Below are 11,445 nucleotides of genomic sequence, written 5' to 3'. Positions count from 1 at the left end.
ATATCATATCGATATCGATCCTCATCAGCATTATTATTTGGAAATAATTGATACATATATGAGGCTTGGTGCTGTGTCGATGTCGTCGATATCGACAATACCATGACGATATTGAATCGATATCGATCCTATTTATAAAATTCATTTTCACAATGAGGTATAACGTAATTTTACAAGACCACAAGTGTTGTCGATATTGATTTATCATTTGCATGAATATGAAAATAAATTAGGATGATAAACAAAGGGTTAGGAGTTGTTATTGTCTTGGAATAGGTTTAGAGTAAGATGTTGGGATAGGGTGAAAATTGAGAAATAAGTTTTAGCAATCATAATTCGATATCGATACGATATCGTCGATATCAACGATACCGATCGTTAGGGTCAACTTATTAATCAGAAAGTACATATACACACGTATTTCATTAAGCACACAGTTCTAGTTATTGTCTTGGTTAGGTTAGAAGTAAGGTTTTGTTTTAGGGTGAAAGTTGGTAGAACAATTTGTGTTTAACAATCATGATTCGATATCGATACGATATCGTCGATGTCGTCGATATCGATGGCAAGTACAATCTTCGTAAAGGTAAGTATATAAACTTACACACACATTATTAGTAACAGGGATGGTACTTACCAAGGGTTGTGTAAACATGATTCGAAATCGAAGCGATATCGGGAAAGTTTTATAGGTTATAGTTTTCAAGTAACAAACATGTCGAAAAATACAATAAAAGGGATGGAAACCATAATCCTTTGAACAACCATTCGATATCGGTACGATATCATAGATAAATATCATAGGTAAGGAAAACTTCCTATAACAGAAAGTATTCTAATATTCTAATAAACACACAAAGGTAGAGAAGTATTACAGCAAACTATAAAAAAAAAAGTAATCTGACGATATCGTAACTACATGTGTCTTGGACATACTAGTAACTCAAAAATACTATGCAGATTTTCCAGAGGGGAGGTCCGGACACCCCCTCCCCCACAAACACACACACTAGAACCACGCATGAAAGCAAACTTTGGATCATATTTTGTTCCCCATATTACAAGATTCGTTGGACTGGGAGGAACATCGTATTTCGGCTCAATTTGAAGTTTTGAAATTTGCATAGGCGTCGGAACTGTGGGGGGCTTTGGGCATTAAAAATTGGGGCTTATCTTTTTTGTTGGTGTAGCCCCCTCCCCTTTCTCTTTCGATTTGCTTCCGACGTCTATGGTCTGGATGGTCTTTTTTATGGATGCGGATATCATTCCATCACAACTTCATTTGATGAGTATTTTTCCCAGTCCTTCTAGATCCTTCTTTCACTGTACGCGCTTCTCTCTGCACTCCATTGATGTTGGTGTGACATCAAGCCCGTGCTTTACTTTCCCTAATTTTCCAACTCTATTATTGTCTCTCAAGAAGGATTCTTCTTCATTTATAGCTTTCATGACTGACTACTTAATTCGTCCCCGTTCTAATTTCTAATCTTTCTGTTCGTACTTTCTCACATGTCAGTCATGGACCTTTTGTAAATTATACTGTAACATTAAGTGTTGATGCACTTTTGCCATCTTGAATTTTTCGGTAATGGATTTAATAAAAGAGGTAAACTCGTATATACACGTACATGTAAACCAATTCTGTTGAAACCTTTTTCTGGTACCTTCAACAAGCGAGGCGGCATCTCCATCAAATACAAGTACCTCTCCACATCTTCCTTTGCAGATCTCTATGATCCGGATCTTTTACCCTAGCAATCTTTACGTAAACTGGAATGAATCTGAAATAATCTTGCTCGATCTGGCTGTATACATACTCCTTGTTCGCCTGCTCTCTCTCTCTCTCTCTCTCTCTCTCTCTCTCTCTCTCTCTCTTTCTGCCGCTCTTCTTATTAGATGGATGTCTATTCAGATGATCCCTGATGTTCTCTCTTAACTGTGATAGAGTTTCACCTCTGCTGCCTTCATATATCACTTGTAAAGCTACTGCAGGTCTTGTCTCGTCTTTGCTATTTCACCTTTTCAATCTCTTCTGTTCTTTTTCTCTCTTTTAGTGACTTTTCCATTTTTTCTGCGCCAAATCTTTCGAGGTCTACATGGTATATAACTGATGTCATAGCTTATATTTTCCTGTCAATAATGTCCGCGAATGTTGTATTCAAAATTGCATCAACAATTTACATCCAGTTCAACTGCACATATTTTCATTCTTCATATTAATGTCTTTATCGTTGAATGTCTGTCCGTGCATGTCGCGTTTATTCTTTCCCAATCTCGCGCCTTGGAAGTCAAACTATAAATTTGTACAAAACATGATTAAATGGGTTCTTCCTCACGGAAGTTGTGCTCTTGCCTATCAAGCCTCCAAACCCCTGCTCCCAGTCTCTTGTGATTATCGTTTTGTCACTTTAGGTTGTCACTGAACTTTTCTCTGTTGTCATCCATGTGTCTTTCATGAATGTCACTGGTTTTCCATATCCTTATGAAAAGATGCGTGATTCAATCTCCAGTTGAATCCTCATGAGTCGACTGGATCGGTGCTGCCACAACAGCCTCCAGAGGTGCACCGACTGGGATCTTATCCTGAACCAACTTGGGTTAACTTCACTGCTTTTTTTTAATTTAGCTATCCACATCTATACTGTTACATTATTAATTGTCTTTCTACTTCTCTGCCTTTTTCCGCTGCCAGATTGATTCTGACTTTTGTCTCCTTACACAGACTTTCTATCAATCCCGTCTAGCTCTGCTCCAATTATGCCAACGGCTTTATTTCTCTCCACAAACACTGCACCAAAAATTCTCTACATTTCACTTTTATTGCGAAAAAAACCCCACCCAGACCTTATATCTCAGTTGACAACCCTTCACTGGATCTTTGCATCTTCGGATTTTCCGCTCCTTCATTCTGTTTCTAATGATACTGTTGGTTCCACAGTTGGTTCTACAATTGTCATTTTTGTTATCACTGATCTTGGCACTTTGTCCCGTCTCTGCTTCAATTATGCTAACGGCTCCAATTCTCTACATCACACTTTTACTGCTAAAAACAGACATTCCATCTATTTAGTTGAGAATCCTTATCAAGATCTTTGTACCTTTGAATTTTCCGCTCCCTCTGTCTTACTATGGAACTGTTGCTTTCATAAGAGTTGTCTCTTATTACAACTGGCCAGATACATATAACTTTATTAGGCCTCTTGTTTGTATTTACTATCTCTGGTGAAAATTCTTATATGTCCGAAAGGTCTGCCCGCTTTACTCCAAGGCGTGAGCTATATTGGCTAGACTTCTATCATGTCTCCAAGGGCATTATCCGTCTTTCGCATCTTCTGAGCATAAGATGATATGTGCTTTTAGTTTGTTGGTTTACTAAAGAGGACACATTTTTTATCATCTGTCTTTCTCCATGTTACAAGATTAGTTTTGGTGGGAAAACATTGATTTCTTAAATTAAATTCAACTTAGATTGAATGTGTATTATTCCACCTTCAAAACATCATTCCCTTCACCTGACGCATACTTCCCCATTCTAACCGACTGTTTGTGCCTTGTGTCTTCATTTCAAATGCTTTTATCATTTTAGAATCTTCTTTTATTGGATTTCTTACCTCTACAACAGACTATCACAGTAGCCCAGTCAGTAGGGCGCTCACTCAGTGCTCGGAAGGTTGTGGATTCGAACTCAGACCGCGACTGTCCTAAGTTGACAAAAATAGTTATGAGTTGTTACTTCACCAGCACTTGACAATTTGGTTGATTGTATGAGAATTTTCAACTCATATGGAGACGCCACCACATTCCGGTGGAGAGCTACAAACTTTGTACTCTACTCGGCACTCAGGGTCCTAGAACAGTGAGGGATCTTTTTCGTGCCAGCACCTACTGCGACTCAGGGTCTCAGTTTATACGGATTCATTCGAAGGATGTAAGGATTGACTCCTAGAGCAGACGCTCTAACCACTGCGCCATGCTGGCACTTTGAAGGCAAAGTTATGGATCCATTGAATGAGACCTTTAAAACGAGGTCCTGTGTGTCAGCAGGCGTTGGCACGTTAATGCCTTATGCCTTAGTCACATTTCCCGGTCGGTGGCCGTAGACCAGTGGTAATCGGTGGTAATCCGTGGTGTGAACGATGTCCCAACATCGATCAACATCGGTCTAATAGTCTTGAAGCATCATTCACATTATCCAGCGATGGGGATACGATGGACAACCACCGGTTTTTGATAAAAATGGCGTGTTTGCCGGATGGACCTACAAAGGCCCAACGATGCATTGCTAATCATGACGTTTCAGGGTAATCGGCCAATGAATATTACATCGCTCATACATTGGTGAACATCGTTAATACGTCAGTCGACTATGGGCCAATGTTTGGTCGAACATCGACCGATGATCGGCCGACGTCGATGGGGTATACGATGAGAAACCGATGAGTTTTTTTTTTTCATAAAAATGGCGTGGTTGTCGGCCGGACACCTACAGCGATCGGACGGTGACTGAGGCCATTTGGCGAATTGATGGGGGTCATCGGTAGAAAATAAGTTGTGGTTAAAAATCAGCTCATGTCTTTACCGATGCCCCACATCGCTCCTCATTGGCAACCCATCATTAACACACCTCTCAAGGACTGGCCGATGTATGGCCGAGCATCGTCAAGTATCCGTTGAATCTGAGGTCACCAGGGGGTTGAGTGGTGGTCAGCAGACATCGGCTGATCATCGGTCGATGTTCGACCACACATTGGCCTCTAGTCTACCGACGTACGAACGATGTTCACCAATGTATGAGCGATGTAATATTCATTGGCCGATTACCCTGAAACGTCGTTTTATGATGCATCGTTGGTCCTTTGTAAGTCCGTCCGGCAACCACGCCGTTTTTATCAAAAACGCTTTGGTTGCCCATCGTATTCTCCATCGCTGGATAATGTGACTGATTCTTTAAGGACTACTAGGAGGATGTGGACCGATGTTGGAGAATCGCTCACACCACGGATTACCATCGGTCTACGGCCACCGCCCGAAAGATGTGACTAATGCCTAGGTCACATTTCCCGGCCGGTAGCCATAGACCGGTGGTAATTGGTGGTAATCTGTGGTGTTAACGATGCCCCACATCGGTCCACATCGGTGCCAAATGGCGGTGTTAATGATGGGTTGCCGATGAGGAGCGATGTGAGGCATCGTTGGAGACATCGCTGAATTTTAACTACGAATTATTTCCTACCGATGACCCCACCGATTCGCAAAAAAAGACTCAGTCACCGTCCGATCACTAGTGGTGCCCGGCCGGCAACCACGCCATTTTCATCAAAAAACGCATCGGTTTCTCATTGTATACCCCATCGTTGGATAATGTGACTTATACTTTAGGCATTACATTAAGATTTCCAGGCCGGTGGTAATCGGTGGTGTGAGCGATGCCCCAACGGTCCTCATCGGTCAAGGAGCAGTCACATTAATTCCCAGGAATACCTATTACTTGGATAAATCACAAAAAAATCTCTTTTTTCTTTAGAAATCCGCAATATTTTCAAATGTTTGCAAGGCAGAGTGGCAGAATTTGTAAACATGTGACAAATTGTTAAAGATGTGTGCAAAGTTTTGTATAGAACGACAAAAGGTGCATATATAAGCAGCAAAGATAACTAAGATTTCTTTATATTTTACGGATTTATTTTTGTGTCATTTCCATTCAAAAATTATAAATCAAATCATGCATCGAAATTCTTTTTGTGTCATTTATCCTTAATAAGTTAATTATTCATAAGTCGGACACTCGTTGCCCGATCATCGGGCTCTGACTTATGCTCTAGTCACATTTCCCGGGCGATGGTCATAGACCGGTGGTAATCCGTGGTGGTGTGAGCGATGCCCCAACATCGGTCCATATCAGCCTAATAGTCCTTAAAGTATCAGTTAAGATATCCAACGATGGGGTATACGATGGGCAACCAATGCGTTTTTTTTAAATAAAAATGGCGTGTTTGCCGGCTGGCCAGCGATGCATTGCTAAACATAAAACGATGTTTTAGGGTACTTAATCGGCCAATGTATATTACATCGCTCACACATTGGTGAACATCGTTCGTACGTTGGTCGACTATGGGCAATGTTTGGTCGAACATCGGCCGATGATCAGCCGATGTCTGCTGACCATCACTCAGCCCCCCGATGACCTTAGATTCAACGGACACTTGACGATGATCGGCCAATTTTTGAGAGATGTTTTAATGATGGGTTGCCGATGAGGACGATGTGGAGCATCGGTGGAGACTGATTTTTAACTACAACTTATTTTCTACCGATGACCCCCAGCGATTAGCCAAATGGCCTCAGTTACTGTCCGATTACTGTAGGTGTCCGGCCGGCAACCAAGCCATTTAAAAAAAAACTCATCGGCTTCTTATCGTATACCCCATCGCTGGATAATGTAACTGATAAATTACAGTTCGATTTTAACCGTCGGCCGAAATTTTGGAAACCCGTATTGCCGAACGCGAACTTTATAAACAGATCGCCAATGGTCGGACGATGATCGAAGGTTGCATGGTCGTTGGATTGCTTCAAATGATGAAATGGGCCACCGATACAAAAAAAATATAACTAAACCGATGGACACAAAATTGGTCGGTCGAAAAAAAAGAGGTCAAAACGACAGATGAACTGCCCTCAGTCACCCAAAGAATCCCATTTTTGCTTCAAAAACCGTCGGCCGTCGGTCGTTTTTGAAAATGTGACTGGGATTTTACGCGTTACGCCCATGCAATGTACGACCGAAGATCGGCCGATGTCTGCCTCCTCCCTTACAATGACCTCAGATTCAACAAACACGGGACGATGCTCGGACATACATCGACCGATCCTTAGAGTATGTGTTAAACCCCAGCCGGCTTAAATGTGACCTAGGCATTAATGATGGACATTGGTGGAAACATCACTGCTTTTTTATATCAGAAATCAAAATATGGGTGTGGTATTTCGTGTATTTTGGATAAATTAGCGTGTTAAAAAATTCTCAGAGGGTGCGGGGAGGGAGGATTATCCTTTCGTTAGGTACCTGTGTCTTTAGATTCTTAGTACAAATACATGTAATATATCGCTTTCTAACTTTTATTGCAGATCCTAGATATGAAACTTCAATAATTGTTTAATTTTCTGTCAACATTGTGACGTGATAAGGAGATAAATATGTGTTAAAATACATTAATTATAACGCATAATTTTTCGTATGATGGCACCTCACCTTTCAAATAATCAACGGGTGCTGCTCGAATGACGTCAAAAAGAAGAAATAATTGACCTCATCGGTGGTCAGTGACGGAATTTTTTACGTTCGATTTTCTTGTGGTGAATTATGAGTATTAAAATGATATAGAATCGCTTTTTTTTTCTTTGAGCCTCAAAATTTTCAATCTACCGTAATTTAAGAAAGTTAAAAAAGGGCATCTTTACGTGAAACATCTCTAATGTAGTACTGATTTGTACTTCTTTGACCTCCCATCATTTGAAGTACCGTGTCCAGCTTAGTTTTATTTTCATTACGATTTATAAATTTACTTGTGTTATGTTTTACCGTACAGAAATCTGCTGACTTGTATTGTCTGATATCTAGAGTGTCAATGCAACTTTAAACAAAAAATGGACCATGGATCGGTATATATTTAAAAAAAAACCAAATCTTATAAATCTATATACAGTAAAAACTGTCTTATCCGACACCTGAACAATCCGACGCTGTGAATTCCGACGTTAAATTTCTTTCCCATATTTTTAATTTCCATCTTTTTAACACTATGCAATCCGACAACCTATCTCTTCCGACACAAAATTCGTCTCCCAGAGCATGTCGGATTAGACAGGTTTCACGGTACTGGTTCGTTACATTTTTTCATTACTTTATTGAACTTTGAGAAGCTTTGCATTGATGAAATCGATCTGTTTTCATTTCTGTCAAAAAGTAAAAATTAAATATTTTTTTTTCTGTAATACTAGTATTTAAAACTTCCACAAGCCGAAGGATCGCTTGTAGTTGGACATACTGTAAAATTACATATTTTCGTGTGTTAAATTTTAGTACTAGTGGTTTGAGGAAAAATTACGAGTTCGTAGGAATTTAATTTTGAGGATTAAGAATTGTTGAGTTGTGTTATATTTGTGAAAAATTACACTTCGCAGTGGACATAAATCCGTGGGTCTCTTCCTACCTCGAAAAAACACGAAAATAAACGCGTACGAAAATTAGTGATTTCACAGTATTTGGTATTGACATATTTTTTTTAATTCCGCATATTTTTTTTTTAATTTGGAATATAAAAGGAAATTATACGAAAGTGTAATTGTTTTGTTTTTTTTTTCGGTGTAAAGTAATATACATATTTTGTTTTATATACTCATATCTACCAAATTTTGAATTATCATTATAATCAAACTTGATCAGAAGAAATGCTTCATACGTCAAATGATATTAGGGAGAATACATACATGTATAATATTTTTGATATTTTGGGCCCTTGAAATCTTTCAAAGGAGAAGAAAATGTTAATTGACATATCAAAGTATGATCGTACATCAAAATTATGGTTTCGAATTTTAGAGTCTTCCTTGGAATGTTTTTCTGGATTTAAATAATAAATTGCATAATATATATCTCTCAGTGTGCGTTCGAAATTCTGTATTCAAAGAAGGTAGAGGGTAATAATTATATCCCATGGTGAAATACTATTATTATAGTTTTTCTAAATCTCAAATGGCAGTGAAAAACTATACATGTACTTTGTTTAGCGTCAATATTACTGAAAATGAATATGCTCTTGGATTTAACACACGTCATAAAGTTCTGTGTGAACGTAAAAGGTTATTGTCTCAACCTGCATGCCAATGTTTATATATTAACCTATGTCGGATCGATGCCCATTTCATTTCCTCCGTTGTCATGGAAAAAGCTAACCCTGAAACCACCATAAAAACGCTGTGTAACTGACAAGCTCATTAGAATGGAGATGGACCATAGTGGTTCTGTTTACTTTGCACACATCGTCTCTTTGCTAAAGGCAAGCCACAGTAGCAAGTAAGGTAGGAAGATTTAAAGAAAAATTATCTAAATAATTTTAATGCTATCTATGACAATTTACTATAGATTCAAAATCGATTTTGAAACGTTTTAGACTAATGGCAGCGTTTGATTAAATGAAAAAATCTGTGTTTAATCAATACGGTTACTGATCGTTCAAACAGCATAAATAAGCAAAGGCTTACGGACTTTAACGCTCACCTTAGTAACACCCCCCCCCCTCTTGAGTATGTACAGGAAAGATGTTTCCTCTTATTCCTCTCCGTCTAATTGATAGCAAATGAAGTCCATGGTTTTGATAATTTGAATAATTCAGTATAGTGAGTCTTACTGGTAACTTACTATTAACCAAGTTTGCCTTTAGAGATAAGAGAGTATGTGCTTCATCCGTTATGCAAATTATCATGTGTTTCCAACTATCGTTGATGCCCTGACATACTCTTCTAACTAGACAGTGACTCGTTTAAGCTTTAGGTTCAGTCAAGCTTCAAAAATTGTCTTAAGAATTGTATATATAGAATTGAATATGGGGATAAGGAAAGAAACAACTCGGCTGAAGTTTTCCTAAAGATGATTTTCTCTTCTTTCTACTTTTTACGGTACATGTATTTAAAGAAAACGCTTTATTCAGTTTTTTTCTGAACTCTCACGATCAATTCTAAGATTGTGTATACTTTTCCATTAATCGAAACCAGATATATTTCAATACAAGTAACTCGTCTGTCATGAATTCATCATTTTCTGTTGCAGTATGACGCTTTTTTCAACAAGTTATGGCATCGCATAACTCCCCAGGCACTCAAGTTCGCCGACGACAACTGCCGAGTTTGTCTGTAGAAACCGTGAACAGGAAAAAATCCCCCCTTACCTCTCATATGACCTACAAATCAAGTCTGGAATATTTGACAAAAAACGAAGGAACCTTCGCCAAAGTATTGGAACTAATTAGAAGATATCCTACACTCGCTGATCACCGTTCCACGGGAAAAATCTGGGAGATTTTGTCTCTTGGAACAAAACCTTTGCCTAAGAGACCACTCTCTAGTTGTCATACACCACAAGAGCGTTCAGAACCATTCAACATGCCGACAATATCCGTGTCATCAGAGTTGTCGTCTGCTCCGCAGTGTCCATCTTGTGCTCGACATGAAAAATTTCATATCGGAATCATAGGGATGCCGTCTGAACACTCAGAAACTTTGAAATGGTCTCCTCTTGTGTGCAGTTTATCATCTGAAGTTTTTGTGAACTGTTTCAAGAGCAACAAAGACATGACCTTAGACATAGAAAGTGTTGATGGGATCGTTTTCTTTATGACAACTTCCAGTCTTCACAATGTTTCATATCTTCAGGCGCTCAGTTACGCTCAAGAGCAAGGGATACCTGTTGTATTTGTCAAGGAGCCGGGACTTAAACTTCCTAATCACGTCTCTGGCGACTTCACCGAGAAAATCTTACTCCAACAAGGCATTAAGCAGCAGTCGCCTGCAAACTCATATGAAGACCTCAGCACCAATAACTTTCTCCGATCCGATGCTCTTCCGCCAATATCAAAAAGTGGGTATTATTTCAATTCAGAGCTGAAGCATGTTTCTTCTTCATCACGACCGATCTCCCCCGAACTGTTGGTCAATGGATTCAAAGAAGCTTTGTTGTATTCTGGCAATAACACCGACTACTGTGTCCAGGTAACGCTCAAATTAATCTCTCAGTCTCCAAGAAACAGAAAGCAAAAGGTACCAAGCAACATGGATGACTCGAAACTAAAACCGCCAACTTTCGATAATTTCTTGGAACCTACAAGTACTAGTACAAAACGGCAAACCTTCGCCAAGGGAGGACTGTTCACAGACTACACTTCCGAAAGTTCTTCGTCTACGGAATCGTCCGAAGACAGCGTTGTTGAGGTAAGTCCGGCCACAAAACCCATTGACCGAAGAGAGTCGTTGGACCAGGAAACCATTTATGTTTTGTTTCCGGATAGAAGTGAGGGGGCATCCACAGCAAAACCAGTCTACGTGAAGTGGCCCCCAAACGAAAACGAGGTCTACTGTAGTGATACGACGCTGACGGATGTGGATGACGAGTCATTTCTCTCTGATTCGTCTATTGGCTTTCAAGATGTCGATTTAGCTGATATTATGTCTACTTCTGACGAGGAATCCATTGTTTCATGACGTCATATGCAAGTCTTGGAAACGATTTACATGTACTAGCGTTTTTACTTATCCACCACAGTGAATAGTCTGTGATGATAACTACTCAGTAGTTCCATTGAAACAGTGCAATTCGCGTAATTTTGGTAAAAAGGACTAGATAATATTACCTAGCAAATACCGGTGCCCACGCTCAAAAGACGTAACATT

General features: G+C 39.4%; 1 protein-coding gene across 1 annotated transcript; it reads left to right on the top strand.

Annotated features, from left to right (window-relative positions):
• Positions 1-8,980: 8,980 nt before the first annotated feature.
• On the top strand, positions 8,981-11,272 carry LOC134232314 (uncharacterized). Its single transcript, XM_062714268.1, has 2 exons — positions 8,981-9,081; positions 9,830-11,272. The coding sequence occupies exon 2, from the start codon at positions 9,853-9,855 to the stop codon at positions 11,254-11,256; it is 1,404 nt and encodes a 467-aa protein (XP_062570252.1). The 5' UTR covers positions 8,981-9,081; positions 9,830-9,852; the 3' UTR covers positions 11,257-11,272.
• Positions 11,273-11,445: the final 173 nt, after the last annotated feature.

Source organism: Saccostrea cucullata, unplaced genomic scaffold, assembly GCF_032062105.1.
Source record: "Saccostrea cucullata isolate Sc308-1 unplaced genomic scaffold, CSIRO_AGI_Scuc_v1 ctg234, whole genome shotgun sequence".
NCBI classification, from domain to species: domain Eukaryota; kingdom Metazoa; phylum Mollusca; class Bivalvia; order Ostreida; family Ostreidae; genus Saccostrea; species Saccostrea cuccullata.
The sequence above is the reverse complement of the archived record's forward strand: the minus strand, read 5'-3'. Positions and strand labels throughout refer to the sequence as shown.